Genomic DNA, 22,046 nt, shown 5'->3' with positions numbered 1-22,046 from the left:
TGTAAGGTTGGATACTATAAAACTCTTGGAGGAAAACATAGGCAGAACACTTTCTGACATAAATTAGAGTAATGAAAATAAAAACAAAAATAAACAAATGGGACATAATTAAACTTAAAAGCTTTTGCACAGCAAAGAAAACCATCAACAAAACAAAAAGACAACTCACAGAATGGGAGAAAATATTTGCAAACAAAGTGACCACAAGGGGTTAATCTCCAAAGTATACAAACAGCTCATGCAGCTCAATAACAACAACAACAACAAAACAAACAATCCAATCAGAAAATGGGCGGAAGGTCTAAATAGACATTTCTCCAAAGAAGACATACAGATGGCCAAAAAGCACATGGAAAGATGCTCAACATCACTAATTATTAGAGAAATGCAAATCAAAACTACAATGAGGTATCACCTCACACTGGTCAGAATGGGCATTGTTAAAAAAATCTACAAATGGACTTCCCTGGTGGTGCAGTGGTTAAGAATCTGCCTGCCGATGCAGGGGACACGGGTTTGAGCCCTGGTCCTGGAGGATCCCACATTCTGCGGAGCAACTAAGCCCGCGTGCCAAAACTGCTGAGCCTGTGTTCTAGAGCCCAAGAGCCACAACTACTGAGCCTGTGTGCTGCAACTGCTGGGGCCCGTGTGCCTGGAGCCCATGCTCAGCGGCAGGGAGAGGCCACCGCAATGAGAAGCCCTTGCACCACAAGGAAGAGTAGCTCCCACTCACCTCCACTAGAGAAAGCCTGTGCGCAACAATGGAGACCCAACTCAGCCAAAAATAAATAATAAATAAATAAATTTATTTTTAAAAATTTACAAATGATAAATGCTGGAAAGGGTGTGGAGGAAAGGGAACCCTCCTACATTGTTGGTGGGAATGTAAATTGGTACAGCCACTATGGAGAACAGTGTGGAGGTTCCTTAAAAAACTCAAAATAGAGCTACCATAGGTTCCAGCAATCCCACTCCTGGGCATATACCTGGAGAAAACCATAATTTGAAAAGATACATGCACCCCAATGTTCATTGCAGCACTGTTTACAATAGCTAGGATACTGAAGCAACCTAAATGTCCATTGACAGAGGAATGGATAATGAAGATGTGGTACATGTATACAATGGAATATTACTCAGGCATAAAAAAGAATGAAATAATGCCATTTGCAGCAACACGGATGGACCTAGAGATTTTCATACTGAGTGAAGTAAGTCAGACAAAGACAAATATATGATATTGCTTATATGTGTAATCTAAAAAAATGGTACAAATGAGCTTATTTACAAAACAGAAATAGAGTCACAGGTGTAGAAAACAATCTTATGGTTACCAGGGGGGAAAGTGGGGGGAGGGATAAATTGGGAGATTGGGATTTTCACATACACACTATTATATATAAAATAGATAACTGATAAGGACCTACTATATAGCACAGGGAACTCAATACTCTGTAATGACCTATATAGGCAAAGAATCTAAAAAAGAGTAGATATATGTATATGTATAACTGATTCACTTTGCTGTACAGCAGAAACTAACACAATATTGTAAAACAACTATGCCCCAACAAAAATTTTAAAAATGTGAGCAAAGACGTGAACAGACACCTCATCAAAGAAGAAGTACAGTGGCAAATAAGCATATGAAAAGCTGCTCCATATCTTATATCATCAGGGAAATGCAAATGAAAACAATGAGATATCAGTGCACCCCTATTAGAATGGCCAAAATCCAAAACACTGACAATTCCAGATGCTGGCAAGGATGTGGAGCAACAAGAACTATCATTCACTGTTGGTGGCAATGCAAAATGGTACAGCCACTTCTGAAGGCAGTTTGGCAGTTTCTTACAAAACTAAACATAGTTTTATCATATGATCCAGCCTTCATGTTCCTTGGTATTTACCCAAATGAAAAAAAAATAAAACCTTGATGTCTACATAAAAAACCTGCACACAAATATCTATAGTAGCTTTATTCATCGTTGTCAAAACTTGGAAGCAACCAAGATGTCCTTTGGTACATGAATGGATAAATAAACTGTGGTACCTCCAGACAATGGAATAGTATTCAGCACTAAAAATAAATGAGCTACCAAGCCACGAAAAGATGTGGAGGAACTTAACATGTGTATTACTAAATGAAAGAAGCTAATCTGAAAAGGTTATATACTGTATGATTCCAACGATATGACCTTGTGGAAAAGGCAAAACTATGGAGACAGTGAAAAGACTAGTGGTTGCTAAGGTTTAGGGGAAAGGAGAGATGACTAGGCAGAGCACAGAAGATGTTTAGGCGGTGAAACTATTCTGTATGATTCTACAGTTGTGGAAACATGTCGTTATACATCACACATTTGTCAAAACTCATAGAATGTACAACACCACGAGTGACCCTTAATGTAAACTATGGACTTTAGGCAATAACAACAATCAAGATAGGTTCATCAATTGTAACAAATGTAGCCACTCTGGTGGGGGATGTTGATAACATGGGAGATTGCACATGTGCAGGGACGGGGTATATGGGAAGTCTCTATATTTTTCGCTCAGTTTTGCTGTGGACCTAAAACTGCTCTAAGAAAATAAGGTTTATTAATTTTTAAGAAGATGAGAAAACTGTTTCAAAGCAGTTCATTTATTTATCCAAGATCACACGGGCCATCTGGGGATGGAACCAGGACCAGAATCCCAGTCTCCTCAGACTGAATCCAGGTTTCCTACATACCAGTGAAAAAAAAAGGCTACTTTATGTATGACCCGTTGCCTGTGGCTTCAGGAAAGCTTATGGTACATTTCAGAAAGAATATCACAGTGATGGTGAGGGGGGTCTGGGGGGAAGTGATTATTATTGTTATGGCTTTGGCTTTCTGGAAATTCACTTATGTGGACCAGCTCATAATGGATTGGGAAGGATAAGTGTGTGTGTGTGTGTGTGTGTGTGCGCGTGCGCGCACACGTGTGCATGTATATAAGTGCATGTATATTTGTGTATATGTATGTATGTGTGTATGCATTTGTCAGTTGATGTGTTAGTTACAAAAAACTGGAAACTCCCACTGCATTGTGTATGTTTAGCGGAGTCTTTTAGAAAAGGAAGAAAAGCATATGAAGATACAAATAGAGAGGAACCACAGGAGAAGAGCCCACACGTCTTGTTGATCCCTGTTGTAATAGAATTAAAAAGTAAGATGGAAGTCAAGCTGCTCAGGTTGTGGAAAGTTCTCACTTATTCCCTAACACCCATCTGAACACGGCCAGCTGACCTGGTGAAATGCAAACTCTGGGATCTGATCTGGCCTGACTTGTACAGTGTGGGCATGACTTAGAGATTTGAATGTTAAGATCCTCTCTCTGAAAGCAGGCCATCATCTTGACTACCACCATGTCCAAAGTTTCCATGAGGTCGGTGTCCAGTGGGATTGTTGCTGAGACATTCCTGGTTAGCAGAGTTTATTCCAGCCTGATTCATGGGGCCAGACTGAATTGAACTCTAAAAGATTCAGTGTTAAATTCCACTTCACCTTTCATGCCAATGTCAAGGAGTTTTTCTCAGTTTCAAAGCCAGATGGAAAATGGCAAGTTCAAGGAGAAATAGTACTGGGGGGACTTTGCATCCTGGCGGCAAAAATGAATACCTCTGATTTGAAATTAGGGCTTCTAAAAGAATTTGTAAGTAAATTTTAAAAATCGCCTTTGTTTGTACTTAAGCTTATTATTGAAACACTAACTATTTATTGTGGACCAATCTTAATCTTTTAGGCAGAGATTAATAAGATGGCAGCTCTTTGAACATCTATTACATCAGATGATGTGAATTTAGTTTTGGTTTTGGAATCTTTTTTTTTTTAAAGGCAAATGTGATTTTGGTGTGAGAGTGTGTGCATGGTGATGATGGCTTAAAGAATAGCTTTTTAAGGAGCAGTTTGGCCACCTACGTGCATGCCATCCTAGGAGGAAGGGTAGGAATATCTCACACCTGGCATGCTAAATGAATACCTATTTGCCTGGGCACTGTCCCATGTGTCCTTGGTTTCCCCCAAGGCTATCTACAGGTGGAGCAGTCCTGGGGAGCCTCAGCCCCCTGGGGCCTCTGCAGGTTCTCATCAAAGACTCCATAGAGTGGTCGGTACCGATAGGCTATGGTTGTCATGGCAGCAGCCATGAATGTCCTAGGTAACCAGGCACCACATAGCTGCTGGGTTTTTCCCCAGAGCACAGTCTGTGCAGATGGTGGGGGAGGAAAGACCACTTTGCACAGGCAGATTTTGGGGTCATTGTTTCAGAATCCTGTACAGGCTTGAGAGTTCACTGTTGTCCCTGTGTGGCTCTCATTTTAGATGCAGAATCATTGGGTGGAATAAAGATATTCAGGACTATCTTTGGCAAGCTTGCTAACCTAGTCACAAGGACAAAAAGGTTTCCCTGGAAAAGTACAGCTGTCTCTTCCACACAAGACTTCACTGATGTTCTATTCAGTTATGGGCTGATGTCAAAATGCCCGACCATCACTCGTGGGCTCTCAATAGCTCACGTTTATGTGGCAGGAGCAAAATATTCTACGTTTTGGTCTCAGGTAGTCAGACCATGAACATAGTATATGCTCAATTAAAACTGGTGGTGGACAATGAAGTGGTAAGAGATAGGACTAGCCCCAATAATAGGTTCTCGGCTACTGCTCAAGAATGGAATGAACATTCAGAGGAAGGTGCCAGGAAAGATGACTGTTAGTGGTTAGCTGAGGGAGGAAATTCAGAAAGAGGAGCTGGGTAGAAGGCTTGGATGACCACCTGAGGTGACGTGAAAGCTGGGTGGGCACCTGGGGACAGCACAAGTTGTGTCTCCAAGAGTTGCAATCCAGAGGCGTTCCTTGCAAATAAAAAGAAAACCCCAAAACATTGCTGCCACATTTGGTGGCTCTGCCAGAGGAAAGAGAAGGGATGTAAAGTTTCTTGACTGGGGCAGCATTTGTTTGGTTGTGGAGTAGATTTGTGGTGACAGATCAAGACCTCTCACTTAAAAAGAGGAGACAAGGTCAGACCATCTAGGGAGATGGCTGAAAAGTGAGAATTTATAGAGGCTGAAGAAAGATATGTAAAGGAAAACAAAGCAGTGAGGTAATCACCATGGGAAATGAGAACTCTTTTGGACTTCCTTACACTTACTTCATTTATGCATTAGTATTGTTTGATTTTGACTTACGTATGGGAGGGACATCCCTGTGCATAGGGGGCTCAAAAGATCTTACTTCAGTTCTTCTAGGGAGAGTCATCATCCCTAACCCACGTGGGTGCTCTGTGGGGTCAAGAGTGCTGGCCAAGAGAAGCTCAAAAGATACAGGCTTCCCAGCAGACACTTCTGGGGGTTCATTGTCTAAATGGGCAGAAACCAGGGCTGGAGGGAGAGGCTCACCCAGAGAGGTGGTGGGTGAACAAGGCTTCTGGACTACCCAAGGCTGAGCCAAGGGACAAGGGAGGGTATGGCTCATACCCCACCCCCCCACCGCCCCAGTCAGCCATGCTGAGATATGATGCCAGAACGGCACCTGCTATGCCTGGATCTGAGAACAGTGTTCCTTCTCCTTCTCTAAGAAGGCTGGCTAAAGACCCAGAGGTTCCAATCATGCACAGCTGTCGACAACCCAGCTCTGTGCACTACAGCTGATCCAGTTCTGCTACTTGTGTTTAGTGGTGATAGACCCATTATTGACATATTCCATTAGGCATACCGCTTGGACTGGGGTTTTAGTAGCCAAAGGGATCCTATCCTGGACTCCAGGGACATTTGCTCCTTTGGATGGATATTTTGTGGTTTCTGTTAGAATTTTAGAAATGATGATGAATTACATGTTTATTTCACTAGTGCCTGTTGGTAGCAGATATTTACATTGCCTGAGAAAATCAGCCCTTCCTATTCTTATAAAGATTGGCTGGTTGATACCACAGTATTCATGATCCGTGTTAATACAACAGGTATGTAGCCTTAATCCTGAAATTGTCCATTACGCTTTGTTAGTAGGAAGATTTAGTTCTCTGAAATCAAGCTCTGTTGCTTATGTGGTCACAAATCTCTAGCTGACCCCAGGGCACATTAGGACTGATGTCTAGGGGGGTAGTGTCTAAAAATAACTTTATAAATAGCATTTTCACTGGTGATAAATCTCAATCACTTAGTCATGTTGATGACTTCAATTAACTGTTCTTGTGAGTGCTGAAGTATTTTGTCCTCTTTCCCTACGACTCTCCTATTTGAATTAGGTGGATGCATGAAGCTTTCTTTCACCAAGGTAATGAGGCCAAGTAACAGTTTGACTCCTTTTAACATTTATTTAAGTTTTATGGTGTTGAACTTTGAGATTTTTTCCCCTCCCACTTAGTTATGCTGTTCCATGCATTTGCAAGGTCGCAAGTTTTTGCATGATCGCAGATACCATCAACTACTTAGTTTCAGACACAGGACCAAATTCATCTCAATTTCCATCATTTATCTGTCAGCAATACAGCATCACAATGATTTATGACAAAATTTTTTCTTTTCCACCTAACTTCCAGGAAAGCACTCATAAGAGAACTTGATATATTTTTCAATAGAACTAAAGAGATAAAAAACGTAACTTGACTGACCTATGTCTGGCTTTGGAAATGCTTCCTTAGAATACAAGTGAGTTCAGCTTAGTGATACTAAAGAATGTCACTTAGTATTGATTTATCTCAAAACTCCATTGTCTGAATTTCTTTGATCCAATATTTCTGTAGTTACCAATTTTTATCTTGTGCTTCAGACTCAGAAAGCAGCAAACAACGCAGTAACCCTTTACTATGCCCCTGTTTCTTCCTGAGCTCTTTCACAGAACCTGTTTGTTTTCTAAGAGAAGCATTTAGTTTTTATTTGCATGTTAAACTTTTAGCTGAGTACCAAGAGGGAGCCAGAACAAGTACAACTAAAGAGGAGTGGTGGTTTAAGTTTCTTCTTATCACGCTGATCAATTGTGGGCTAGAGGAAACTAGCAAGGGAAGATGGAGAGACAGCTCAGCAGTCTAGTTAGTTCTATTCCAGGAAAGAATTAGAGGGAAGGCATGTAGGGGAGGGGAATTTGTTTGGATGTGTGACAACTACTGCAAGTCCAGTTCATCCCACTCAGCAGAGACCCAGGCCCCAGCTGTCTACATATTTAAATACCTATGCATGTCAGCGAAGCAATAGCTCAGCCCCTGGAATTCCCATTTTTTTAAATTGTTCATTAATGAGTAGTTGTACCACATCACTTTCCAAGCTGGCCACTGGCTCTTGCCTGACTGTTTACTCTATTTACCACTCTTGGGGGAATGGTTATGAAAAGAAAGGAGCTTTTCTTTGAGACCCAGCTCAAAGTCCTGTGAAGCAGTTGTCTCTCTTACAAAAAAATGAGTTATTTTTCCTTGAACAAACCTAAGCACAATACCAGAAATTAGAGTTATACCGGAAAAGAATGTCATCATTCTAATTTGCCCAGGAATATTTTAATAGTACAGTACAATATGTAATAGTACTTAATGGTATTAATAGTATTTAATAGCACAGTACTGGGGTTGGCAAACTTTTCCTGTAAAGGATCAGAGAGTAAATACTCTAGTCTTCCGGCTATGTGACCTCTGTTTTAATTACTCAACTCTGCTGTGTATTGTGAAAGCAGTCATAGAAACAGATAAACCAATGGGTGTGCCTGTGTTCCAATAAAACTTTATTTATGGACACAGAAATTTGAATTTGATATAATTTTTGCATGTCACCAAGTATCCTTCTCTTGTTTCTTTTTTTTTTTTTTCTTTTTCCCAGCCATTTAAAAATGTAAAATCAGTCTTAGCTCGCAAGTGGTGCAAAAACAGACAGTGGGCCAGATTCTGTGAGCAGAGTTGGTTTGCTGACTCTTTTTGTAGTAAAAAGAGCCCATGGTTTTAGCCTCAGCACCTGGGTTTGAGACCAAGATCTGTGATTGACTGGCCTTGTAGCCTTGGGGAAGTTAGTTTGCCCAAACCCTAGTTTTCTGTCTATAAAACTTAAATTATAATACTCAAGCTCTGATGGTGGATTAGAATTAAATGAGAAAACTTGTGCAAGTACTCTGAATGCTCCAAAACACCACACAACGTAGGGTGTAATATTGTTTTGTTATTATTGTACATACTGTGCTTTGTCAAAATCAAATAGTAGCCTGACAGAGCTTTGACTGCTAGATGACACTCTACATCAAAAGCTCTCCAAGATGTTAAGGGCAGAAATATTAGGAAGAGGTATGCTTTACTCAATTTTAAATTAAAGGATAACATTTTCTTAAATGCAGGGTGGCCATAGAGTCTAGAAACAAGGTATTATTAGTTGATTATATTGTAATGCAATATCAATGAATCATCTATTATGTATATGTTGCCTATGTTTTTTGACTTTATAGCCTTCCATTGAAATGAAACCATAGAAGATAATGTTTACCATCTATGTAGGACATTTAATCTTCAACTACCCTTATGACTCTTCTGAATCACATAGAGTATCACCCAGGTCAAGGAAAGAAAGACTGTAAAGTAGTCAGACTCTTGGCAAGCTGTTTTGGAAATGACTATGAATATATATATATATATATATATATATATATATATATATATATATATATATATATATATATATATATATATATATATTAATCTTGTATCACTTAGCTAAGCAAATGATTTCACATTATTTTGCTGAGTTAAAGTAGTTTTCTAATGGAATTTTTAGAGTCTCTTTCTCTGTCCACCAGTTCCCATATTTATAAACAGTTTCTGAACAACCCAAAGATACTGGCTTCAATCTAAATAAAAAAGCAAAGGGGAAAAAGTAAGAAACCTGAAATGTAAGAAAATGTAGCAAGGGAAAACATAGGAATGTTGCTTGGAGACTTCAAAACTTAGACTTTTAAATGAAGTCATAAATAATTTTTAAATTAGAGTATAATGAAAAACAGACATTTCAGAGCCCTAGTTTGGTTAAACCAGCAAGAGAAAATTGTGCTTAAGAAATAGATTGACCTTTTAAAAACAGTAGCTGGATTTCTGTTAGGGAACATAAGATATTGACCTAAATCAATGGAACTGGAACTGGAGAACTAGGGAAAGAGCAAAAGAGAGGGACAGATGGAGGAAGGGAGTGGGGAAAGAGAGGTTTCCTTCTCCTGGACATAGAGTGTCTATGTATTGGACCAACCAGGCTAAAAGGCCATATTTTGAGGGGATGGAAAAGTAATGACCTGACATTACAGTGATTGCAAAGATGTTAATCCAAAAGAGTATAGTTTGCCCATGGGACATCCAAAGACATAAACAATTTTATCAGTTACATAAAGCTGACATAAATAAATAGGTGCTCTTCCAGTTGGAAAGCATGTTGGGGTGGGTGGAAATGAGAATCTGAGGGTCTTGTCAGCCCTTGGGGAGGTCATGCTCCCAGCTGAGTCTGCCCTTTCCTCCAAACTGGAGTCAACTGTGGCAAACTGTAACCCTTTAGCCCAAAGTTCTTATCTGGCTAATGGATACTGCCATGCTTTTATGGGAAAGGGACTCAAATACATCATCAAACAGACCAAAATATCAAGTTGAGCGTGATCCTCATTCATTATGCTTATTGGTGCATTAAAATAGGCTTATTTATTTCCATAGCTCTGGATTTGCTAACAAAGTGACTGAGTGATTGGAGCCTGGATATGGTGGAAGAGAATGGGTAGAAACTGTAGGGTCATCTTTGCTGAACTGTTAATGAAAAACACCATTCAATACTTGCTACTTAGAAAATTCAGTCTTAATGAGCTTTTTTCAGTTCCAAATTTTAACAGTTGACAAAATACACTGTTAAACTGCGTTATCAATAATTGTAGAAAAATAGACATGTTTGATAAGGACATTCTAATAAAAGGTTCTTCTGGAGCATCCTCATTTAAAGATTCAGAGGCTCACATTACAAAAATGAGATTTGGTTCTTGTTCCATCTCCAACCACATTGACACCAAAGACAGTGAGAAATAGAGAAAGACCTCACACCTGGGTGCCCCGTCACAGATACAGAACTGACGTGTGTGTCTGACCAAAGGGTTGTCAAGGCTCTTCATTCAGTTGTGCTCAAGGGCCCCCAACTGCTCTTCCAACCAGACAACAGGGTGTGTGTTGTCCTTTAAGCCTTAGTAATGGATTTAAAAAGGCCCATTGAGTCTTTAGGAGCTAAATTAGCAGACTTTTTGCAGCCCCAGCTGATCTTGCTTTGTGCTACCATGCCTCGCCCTGCAACTCTGGTGATGCTGCAGGGATAGTGCCCCCAAGGCAAGAGGGCCCTTCCTAAGGCTACACTGAGGTAAGGCCACAGTACCTCCCCACAGCCTGGCAAGAAGTGTATGGGGCTCCCTCCTCCTCCTCAACTACAACCTCCTCTTTGGAGTGTGTGGAATGAATAAATGATTCAACAAATATTCAATGCGAAAAGTGAAATGTTGGCAAAAGGAAAGAGTTATGGCCAACAGTTTTGTTTTCCATACTGTCAGTGCCAAGAAGCAGTTGTCTTGATACAAGGTGTCAGAAGTGGGAGAAGAGAGACCCACTCCCCCATGTCAAATTGAGGAGTTACTTTCCTTATCTCTGGGACATGCTTTTTAGTAGACAAGGTCCCCAAAGTACAGTGTGAAGGCCTGTGCTATCTGGTCAGGGAGGGCCAGTGCAGCAGGGAGGGACAGCTAGTTTGAGCTCTTTGACCTCCATGGTGCAAAGCCTCAAACTGAGCACAGCTGTAGACGTTGAAAATGAACTTGGATCCAGTCAATGAATATTTATGATGGATGATTATGTTAGGGAACAAACAGTTTATAAATGCCAACTTAATGTGAAAGATCTGTTTCAGTGCAAAATCTCCACCTGCCCTTGAGGTTTTGTCTAAGATTCTCTTCCTTTTCTTATTTTTTCATTTGAACATTTTTTTGTTTTGAAAATTAGATTTTCAGTACAAAATACTATTCCTTCCTTCCCTCCTTCTCTCCTCTCCTTCCTTCCTTTCTTTCCTTCTTTCTTTCTTTTTATCTTTGCAGATTAAAATGAATTAAGGCTGTAGTTTTTTGTTTTCTTTGATTGGGAGACACTTTGGATTTGATTTCTAACCTGTGGCATACTCTAGAAAGATTTCTTAGACAGTCACCAAGATTGTTGATCTAATCTTTAAATATTGAACTCTGGAAATTTCATAATAATAAACTAATAATTAATAATAATAATAATAATAATGAATACCAATGCAAGGAATGCTGATGGATAAGCCCCCCAGGTATAGGAATAGTGCCAGATGGAGTCAAGGTGTGTGAGATCAGTGATTACAATATACTTCGCCCATTACATGCCATTATGAATTTCATGACTTTAGACCCAAACCATCTTTTACTAACTTAACCTGTCTCATTTTTAAACTGTGATTATAGAGTGAAAATAGTTGGAGAGTCAATGGTTTTGTAGAAGAAAAGTTTCTCAAACTGTGGTACTACAAAGGGTGAGAGCTAACTTGAAAAGCATAAACACATAATTCCCGTCATTGGTGGGAATTCCCTGGCGGTCCAGTGGTTAGGAGTTGGCACTCTCACTGCTGGGACCCTAGGTTTGATCCCTGGTCAGGGAACTAAGATCCTATAAGCCGCGAGGTGTGGCAGAAAACAAAAACAAAACAAAACCAAAAAACACACATCGTTGGTGACATGCCAGAGCATGTCCTCCTCCTGAAATTCTGCCCCAGGCTAGTCAGTGAGGTCTTGTTATTTAAAAAAGAGACCTCAGTTTTGTAAACATTTCACAGTATATCAGCATACTGGTGGTGTGTTTTGCCATCTACTGAACCTCCAAACTTCTCCCAGACCTATGGCTTATTAGATTCAATTAAAGGGAACAGTGAGGTACCCAAACGGCTGCCAGTCTGGGACTCGGAGCAAAGGCCATGCACTAAAGGGCCAGCGGTCAATGGGACCAAAGAAATCCAGAAAACAGGACATCAGAAAAGAAATGCCTACTGTACTTTGGGAATCTTTTTTTTTAAAAATCTTATTTCTAAAGTTATATATCTAAACCTACATTAATTTTACAACTATGTACATTATTTAGAAGTTTTGTTCTACAGTACTTTTGTACATGCTGGGTTTTATTACTAACTGCAAAAGAAAATAATTACATAAGGCATACATATGTACAGTATTTTGTCATTACCTCACCTGGGTCCTATAACTGCAATGCCTGCAGAGGGCAAGCACCTCGCCCTGTAGATGAAATTTATTGAGATGTATAAAACTGAGGGCTCGACTCTATGTCTCACTGCATGAATGAATAGGCACCAGAGACCTTCCTCATCATATCCCAGGTAAACTCTTTGACGCACTCTTTGAGTGATCTGGTATTGTACAACACATGCAGGTAAGTAGCAGAAATCTCTAGGACTTGGATGTGTCGTATTCAGGGAGGAGACCAGGCTCGGGTCACAAATGAGGGCACATGACACCTTAACCCAATCTGAATCTGCCTTGTCAATCTGAATAACTGAGAGGGCAGGTAGATATTTTACACCTTGAAGATTTGTTTTCTGGTAATGCCAAACTTCAATATAAGGAAAGAACAAAGTAAGAGAGACAGAAAAGAAAGAGAATGAGAGACAAGGGAAGGTTGTGGGCGGAGAGGAGAAGGGGTGGCCCAGCCAGGGGACTAAACTTTGGATTCGTTCTCTAGATTCGCCACATCACCATTCCTCTCCGTCCGCTCTTCAGGGTTCTTTTCTTCCTCCTCAGTCTCCAGTTCTGCATGTTGGTTGAGTTTGCTGGAGACGGACCAGCTCAGGGGCAGCTCAGCCCTGCTGGCTAACTCGGCCAGCTCTTTGGCACTGAGAGATGGGGTGCTGGTCTCATAGGTCTCGTGGAAGCTGTTGTAGTCGACTTCGTAGAACCCGTCCTCCAGCGTCAGGACAGGGGTGAACCGGTACCCCCAGAGGATCTCACTAGTGATGTAGGAGCTTCGAGCTTGGCACGTCATCCCTGCAGAGAGGAGAATGGAGGCTTTAGTGTGTTTGTCTGTGGGCTTTGCATCACCCAGGGGACTCAGGGAGACAGGCAGGACTGCTGCATGTGGTGTTGAGACTGTGACCCACATAGGCTGCTATAATAGGGAAGAACAGAATCTGACTCCATATTAAATCTGCTTCTTTTATTTTAACCTTGTATTCAATTGCTTTTGCTACAAGTTAAGAATGTTGCCTATAGCCTGAAATATACAGGATAGCCCAGTCTCAAAGTTCTGACCTTTAAAGGTATAACACTTTCCCATTTATATAGAGATAAAAAGTTGCAGAACAGAGGATAACATTTGTCTTGTTGGAGGTTTACAGGGGCATCATGACCTGACCTACATGGACAGCTGCAAGAACAAAGGATTCTGACACCAAGAAGTCTGCAACAACCAGCCACACCCCCTCCCCTTTTAGTATAAAAGAAGCCTGAATTCTAACTCAGGTAAGATGGTTCTTTGGAATGTGAGTCCACCATCTTCTCAGTCTGCTGGCCTTCTGAATAGAGTTGCTATTTCTTGCCTCAACAACTCATCTCTTGATTTATTGGCCTGCCGTGAGGCGAGCAGTACAAGTTTGGACTTGGTAACAGTGTCACAACTACAAGGAGGTGTCTTTCTTGTTGTAGACATGTGCTACCATGCAGGAGGGCGTGTGGTGGAGACCCCAGGCTTCCGCATGGAATCCCAGGGAGCAACGTGAAAGTTCTGGCTCACACCAGGCACTTGCAGGCACTTGCCTGTAAGGTCCAGCACACACACAGGAAAGCATGTGTGCACACGCACACTCATGTGGTTGTGCCTTGTCCACTTTTTACTTCAGGATCATCTGAGGTCATGACTCTGGTCTCACACTGCTTTTAGAGGTTTTGCCTGAGCCCTGCTGGGACTTGAGTCTTGGTTTTGGCCACAGACTTACAATGAAATTTGACATTTTAAACTAAATTTATGCTGCCTTTCAGCTGGAGGCCACGGATTTGTGTTACCCTCCCTTTGCTGTGACACAGAGGCAGCTACTGTGGTCCCCCAAATGAGGTTGGAAGGGATGCTGATCTGAATTTATACTTTCCCCAGGACCAGTGGAGATGGTTGTTCAGATCGTGTGATAATATAATACTTTAAAGTTGCCCCCCATCTCACCCGCCCTTCCTGCTTATAGACAAGAAGACTTTTTCTAATTTGCACAAAAATGCCATGTGAGCTCCTGGCAGCCCAGGAGTCAGGGATAGCTTCCTTTTAAATATGAAAAGGCAGAACAAGGGAAATCCCACCCATCTCCTTAGAAAAGGAAACTAGGCAACAGGCTTGGTGTAAAATACGGGGAATGCCATTGGTGCATTTTTTTTTTCTGAGGTCGAAGAATTCTCTTATGAAACTTCTCAGGAAATGGAAGCCTTCATTCAGCCATTCCTTCAGGGCTGACTTTCCATTAGCTCAGTAGGTCCAGTACCAAGGGCCCACAGTGCTTTTAGGGGCCCATGAAAATATTCATCTTTATATAAAGTATATTACATATTACATAAGGTAGATTATATACTTTATATTATATTATATAATTATATAAAAGTATACTTAGAAAATTTTTAAATGGAATAAAGGGCCCGCAAAGGTAAAACCACGTAGGACTCACCATAGTCCTACTGCAGCCCTGTGTTCATTCATCCAGGGAAGCAGCCAGCCAGTCAGTCAGTATATTATTCCTTAGGACAGCCTATAAGATATATTAGGCAATTGCTTTATGCTGAATGCAGGTGTGGTAAGGAGAACAGGACACATGTAGGTTTTACACAGAAGGGTTCAGATCTACAAAATATTCCCACAGCAGTGCACCTGTTCCTCGTGGCTAGAAGAAGAAAGTTGGGGCCCAGGGACTGAAATGACTGACCCACTGCAGCTGGCAGAGTCTGAGCCCATACAGCCCTCACCCACATTCTGCTCTTCCTCTGAACCTCAAAACTGAATGCTACCCTTCCTCAGTGTTTCCCTGACTACCCAATTATTTGGTCCGCCCACACCCATGCCTCTGAAACAAGTACAGCAGGGCTACTGGGCATTGTAAAGCAAAGAGCAACAGCATCCTGCTTTTATTTCTCAACGTTTCTCTTCTGAGTTATCAACTCTTTATCTGTGTTTGGGAGCGATGAGGGAAGACAGGGGATGACAGGGCTCTGTGAGCTCAGAGTGAGGCACAAACAGGAAGTCAAAAGGAAAAGGTGATAAAATAACGTTCAAACTTTTCTTCCCACTAAGGAAGCATATGTTGATTGTGACATGACTAGAAAGCAGAGACAGGCAAATAAAATAAAATTCACCTAGATTTTGATTTCTGGCTATGTAAATGGCCAAAGGGAACTAGAAATTAAAAATACAAGTATTAAAATTAAAATCTATATGGAGGTTTAACATCCAATTGGAATTGACTGAAGAGAGAATTAGAAACTTGGGATACAGGTATGAAGAAACAACACAGGATGCAGCCAAGAGGATGTCATTGGGACCGATGGAGAAAGGACCTCTGAAAACCCTCTCCTCCATGAAAGCAATGAGAAAGCTGGCAGAAACTGACAAAGCAAACCTTCTAGAACTCTGTAAATGAACTCCAGGAGTGTTTGCTCAAGAAAAATGGCTGAGTCACAGTAAGAACCCTGAGCTTTGGGAAATTTGAACTTTCCCCCTGCTCAGCTTCACGTTAGCCTTAAGAATCAACAGCCTGCAATCATGGTGCAAAAGAGCAGTCTAGCAACTACTGGAGGGGTCAGAACAGGATTGGAGCTCTTTCAAAGCCTCATGCTCAGAACTGTCAACATTTGAAGCTTCTAGCAGTTCCCTAGAAAATCCCATTTACAAGGCTTGTCTCTTTCTGACTTGGGACAGAGTTTGCCCAATGCAAATAACTTGTTCCCTTGGGCCGCTTGTCAAAAACAAACAGTGGTTAAACTTTGTACTGTCCCCCAGCCCAAATTCCTATGTTGTTCCAACCCCCAGTACCTCAGATTGTGACTTATTTGAGAGAGGGTCTTTAAAGAGGTAATTAAGTTAAAATGAGGTCATTGGGAGGGGGTCCTAATCCAATATGACTGGTGTCATTATAAGAAGAGGAGATAAGTTACACAGACATGTGTAGAGGAAATACCATGTGAGGACATAGGGAGAAGATGGTCATCTCCATCTATAAGCCAAGGAGAGAGCAACCAACCCTGCCAACACCTTGATCTTGAACTTCTAGCCTCCAGAATTATGAGACAATAAATTCCTGTTTAAGCCACCCAAGTCTGTGGTACTTTGTTATGGCAGCCCTAGCAAAAGAATGTGCTTATTGAATTCCACATGGATAGTAAAATAGCTTTTCATAGTACCCCTTTAATAGGATTAATTTATATAATCAAAAATGAAGAAGAGAGATTTAAACAAATGCTTGTGGCTGCTTTCCCAATTTTTATTCACATTTTTGTGTCCTAATCCATTTGAAAAGAGATGAAAAGAATATTAATATATTTGTCTAACAAGATCAAAAAGTATTTCTAGTGTAAGCTGATAATTTTCATTTTCTTCAGAAAGATTCCTGTCTTACATATTGACATTGGTCCCAGTCCATTCTTAGAAAAAATGTGATTTTTACTGATGTTGAAAAAGTAACAAAATAAAACCAACTAAGGTGCAGCCGCCAAAATTACATCAGTGTGTGACAGTGGAGCCCTTGTGATTTTCGATGTCACTTAACTCACTGAAGTGCGACCGTGACTCTGAGACCAATTTTTCACGGATTGTGTTTCAGGCTTTGAAATGACTGTGAGCCGAGGATGCAGAATTTTCTTTGCTTAATAAAAAAGATTAAAAATGAAAAACATGAAAATATCCACAACACTAATAATGGAAAACAGGAATGATACATGTATGTTTACCATGCACATAAAAGTTTAGATACTACCTATCTATGTATGTACAGAAATATAAAGTAAAGGGAGACCGCCTGGTCGTCAGAAAAAAAAAAAGATTCAATCAGTGTGTATGCAAGTTGTGTTTGTTTTTCATATCAGAAAGATCATTACGGTGTCCTGACGTAGGTTTTTTTTTTAAATTAATTAAGTAATTATTGGCTGCATTGGGTCTTTGTTGCTGTGCGCAGGTCTTCTCTTGTTGCAGCGAGTGGGGGTTACTCTTTGTTACGGTGCGTGTGCTTCTCATTGCAGTGGCTTCTCTTACTGTGGAGCACGGGATCTAGGCACGTGGGCTTCAGAAGCTGTGGCACGAGGGCTCAGTAGCTGTGGCTCGCGGGCTCTAGAGCGCAGGATCAGTAGTTGTGGCGCAGGGACTTAACTGCTCCACGGTATGTGGGATTTTCCCAGACCAGGGCTCAAACCCGTGTCCTCTGCACTGGCAGGTGGATTCTTAACCACTGCGCCACCAAGGAAGCCACTGAGGTAGGTTTTTGAAGTAATCTCTGGAAAAAGAGAAGCTCCTTTTGTAGAGATGAATAAAACCTGAGAAATCTGATCTCCAAGTTCAGATCACAGCCTTTACTCTGAGCGTGCTGGCTGTCTTGCCATTTGCATTTATATTTTTATGCCTGTATTTGTGTTATTTGCTTTATCTTGAATGCCCTTCCCCCAGTGGACTCCTGCTCATCTTTCAAGAGCTGATTTATTATCTCCTTTCTAAAGCCCTCTGTGACAGACCCCACTTAAGTTGGAGCTAGGAGCCCACGGCTATCAGGACATTTCAGTGACATCCCATCACAGCCTTCTCACAGCCTTTGCAGCTCATGCTAAGTGTCTGGTTTCCTTGTTGGACTGTGGATGCCTCAAAGTTCATTTATCTTCTTTATATCCATATTCCTAGCATTTAGCATAGTGCTTCAACATTGGAGGTTCCTCCCAAATACCTGTTGTTAAGTGAAGAGAATGGACCGAAGGAACTATAGAGAAATGTTGACTGGAAATGTCTGACATGTATTATTAAATTAAAAGATGGCTTGTGGTCCTTAGAAAAGAAAGTGGGAGATTTCTGTTTCTACGTCATGTCAGATTACCTAGGAAGGACCCTCAGCTAAAATACAAACTAGACACTGGAAAGTTACAAACTCCCTAATTTTAATCAAAAATAAGTTCAATAACAAGTAAGGGATGGGACTTCTGGGCTTGGTGAAGATGGAGTCAGTGCAGCACCGTTGCTTACAATGAAGACTTCTAGGCAAAACACAAAATGCAACAACCTGCAGACCCTGAAAAGTTACCACTAGTGGGAAGATTGGGGAGAGGTACCAAAACTTGAAGAATGACTTGTTTGGAGGTAAATTTCTTGGTTTGTTTTTTTCTCTCTTTTATCATCTGGCTTTAACCTGAGAGTGGTCCCTATGCAGAACTGGGCTGTGGGGTTGCAACAAAATCTCAGAGAGAAACCCTGTCTTTCTGGCCAAAGGACCAGGACAAGGTGCCCCTCTGGGCTGGAGAATGGGGGTGGGGAGCCCTCATTAATTTTTGTGTCTCTGCACCCAACCCTCAGTGCTCCGTAGTCCGGAGCTGGGAGAAAATCTTTCTGGCCAGAGGACTGGGAAAAGAGGTCTCTGTGGACCAAAGAGTTTGTGGCTGCGTTTTCCTCTCTTCTCACTGCCTTACTCTGAGAATGAACTCTGAGTCTGTGAAACCGGGCAGCAGTATGGGTGGCCAACACGTGGAGAGAAATCCTGTCTTTATAGACAGAGATGAGGGGGTCTGGGAGCTGAAAAGGGTGGGGAATCTCACAGAGGACAAAACTGAAGAAGAGTATCCCCTAATTCTGTGTATGAATAGATGCAAATCATGAATAAAAAGAAACGATGAATGAAAAGAAACTACTATGTGTTTCATAACATATAATCATACTCTGAAACGACTTCAACAAAGAAACTCTAATGGGAGTTCAATAATACTTAGAACTGAATGATACTGAAATGTAGAATGTCAAGATTGTGGGCTACATGGAAAGTAAGAGACATGTATAGACCTAAATGCTTATATTAGAAAAGAAGAAGGTCTGTGCAGAATATCCAACTTAAGAAATTAGTAAAAGAACAACAGGATGAATCCATGGAAAATAGGCAATAAACATCAGTGTATAAATGAATAAATTAGAAAACATAATATTGAAAAAGCAAGTTGTATAGAATATATAAAATGATACCATTTGTATAAAGCTAAAAGTAAGCATAAGTAATATATCATTCAGGGGCACATCCAAAATTATTTTTTTAAGAAATTAAGGGAATGATAAAAATAAGTAGTTACATTAGGGTGGAGAAGGAATACAGAAGTAGATATAGCAGTAATGTTCTAGCTCTTAAATCGAACAGTCAAATTGGAAGTGTTTTCTTATACCCTGTAATGTAATACATGACATGCATTATTGTGTACTTACCAAGTGCTATACTTTAAAAGATTGCTAATTCCATTTGTTGTTGCAGTATTAGCCTGCTTATCTTTTGTGCAAAGGCTCCTCTTGTTCTGTGTTTTCAGAACTGTTTTTTTTCTTTTTTTAATTGAAGTATAGTTATTTACAATGTTTCAGGTGTACAGCAAAGTGGTTCAGTTATACATATACATATACATATATATATATATATATATATATATATATATATATATATATATATATATATACTTTTTCAGATTCTTTTCCATTATGGTTTATTATAAGATATTTAATATAGTTCCCTGTGCTATGCAGTAGGTCTTTGTTGTTTATACAAACTTATTTTTTTATGTAAAGAATTGGAAACAATAAAAAAGAATTGTGACATAATCTAATCTATATAATTCTGCTTTGTACTATTATTTAAATGTTTCCAAACATCTGTTGGCTCAAAATAGCTATAATGTCTTTTCTTAAAGTTACCCTGTGATCAGAACTGTTAACCACTCATTTATTTGGGTCATATTTATTCAATGGAATCCATGTGCTAGGTACTGAGTTCCCAGCCTCAGGGAACTTACAGTCCGTCTTTTCATTCCTATAGAAGCTCAGAATCAGGAATTCTGACTGGGACTTCCAGAAATGAGGACCCTTGCCTGCGTCCCCTAATGACCAAGGGTTCATGATAACTGACATCCAACTGGGTGCCTGGGGTCTTCGGAATGTATGGTGGGGGCAGGGGAAGGAGGGAGGCTCAGTGCATCTGGGGCGTAACCTCCATCCATGATCTCCTTGGCTCCGTGATCCAGTTAGTGGGGTTAAACAGAAATACATGATTGGGTTTCTCACCCTTCAACTAGTTTTTCGTGCATTTTTATTTCCTCGACAGTGAGTCAGAAACTGGGTCTCTGTAGAGTAGGATACTGCCTCCTTAGCCTCCTTGACTGCTTTCTGTACAAATAACCACAGGAAATTCCACAACTGAGAGTCAGCTTAGAGGTGGGCAAGACAAAATCAGGGAGGAGGACGTGGCATGTGAGACCTGTGCTATGAATGATAGTCCCCGTTTCTTCTCATTCCTCATTATCACATCATTGCCATCTTCATAGGATATTCCCAAGTAGTCCAAGTAGTTACTGTGAGCTTGGGCTTCCCTAAGCCCTTTACCTTGTCTATTTCATTTAATCCTTATAACAACCCCATGAGCAGGTGCTATTATTCTATCCCTGTTCTACAGATGAGGAAACTGAGGTGTGGAGACCACTCATGTCACATCCCTGGGGAATCTGGCCTCACAATCTTGAAAGAAACAGGTGGACACTGACATTGCAAGACAGCATTGAGGCCAGTGGGGTTAGAGGAGGAATGGCCTGTTGGTGTGTTCGTGGGTCAGGCATGCCTTTGACTTTGTGCTTGAGGAGCCTGCTTGATTTCCATAACAGCGTTGTCTGGTCTAAGTTATTTCCCCAAAGCCCAAAGGCACGCGCGTGCGTGCGCGTGTGTGTGCGACTTAAAAAAAATTATTGCACTTCGTAATTTCTCCACTGAGAGCTTCTCTGGTTAATCTTCCAAGAGTTTAACTCACTTGGAAGTGAATAGAAACAGTCCATCTTTTTGGTGGTGTTTCATTCTTGAGTAAGACTACGTTAGAATAAGGAGTGGTGAAGGAGGGACTGCTTGTCATTGGTGGTGAACAAAAAGCCCAGGAAGCCAGGAAACCAGACTGAGGCCCAGTTGAGGGATCTAACAGGCACTGAGCAAACACAGGTCAGACCCTGCAAGATGGAGATTTAACAGGCAAGGCCTTATTTTTAGATTCACAGCGACAAATGATGACTGGAGATGTTTTGTGCAGAATACCAATATGATGAAAGTCATCCTCAAGAGAGAGCCCTCTGGATAAGGCTGGAGGTATGCACTCAGTAGATAGAAAATGCACCAAAATTGCCTGGAGAATGTGATTCCAATAAAATAAGATGGAATAAACCACCCTCACCACATTGGAATTCTGTAAAATTAATCTATATTGCCAATATTCAGAAACAAAGAATTGACTGCAGGCATTTTGTCTTTTTATTTCGAATACCAGGCTACATGATGTAATGTTTTCCTTTACTCTTTGTTCTCATTCTCAATAAAAACTGCACTGAATTAGTGCAGTAATAACGTGTTCTGCACTAATGTTTATAAGTCTTCGTGAGGGAGAACGATCTTGGTGATTTACCAAGCCCAGTGTCAAAAAGAAGCAGTATAGAGTAATCTCTGCCATAATGTAATAGTGATTTTAATTCATTAGGCTCAGCCAACTGCTGATCATTTAAACAACAACAAGCCCTGTCTTATGCTCAGGTTAAGAATACCTTCCATAAACAGTTGTACTTCTGTTACTGAAATTTTGAATGGCCAGTGAGGTTCACCTCTAGCTACACAAAAAAATATTGAAAAGTGTATTTTTTAAAAATGTTTAATAAAAGGCATTCTACATGTGTACTCCCAATTGTACTCTCTCCAAAGTAACTGATAAATTCATAAATCAAGTATTGAATTAAGTAAGAAACATTATTTATTAAGTGTTTA

General features: G+C 40.6%; 1 protein-coding gene across 1 annotated transcript in view; it reads right to left on the bottom strand.

The window, feature by feature from the left end:
* Window positions 1–12,728: 12,728 nt before the first annotated feature.
* Window positions 12,729–22,046, bottom strand: part of KCNJ6 (potassium inwardly rectifying channel subfamily J member 6) — a gene marked incomplete at its 3' end in the record, with an annotated part of 90,332 nt that continues 81,014 nt past the window's right edge. The window contains exon 2 of the mRNA XM_081234648.1: window positions 12,729–13,054. Coding sequence (XP_081090774.1) covers window positions 12,729–13,054 — 326 coding nt within the window. The remainder of the gene's footprint in view (window positions 13,055–22,046) is intronic.

Source organism: Mesoplodon bidens (assembly GCF_964165515.1).
Source record: "Mesoplodon bidens genome assembly, chromosome: 5".
NCBI lineage: Eukaryota > Metazoa > Chordata > Mammalia > Artiodactyla > Ziphiidae > Mesoplodon > Mesoplodon bidens.
Note: the sequence above shows the minus strand (reverse complement) of the source record. Positions and strands in the feature narration are given on the sequence as shown.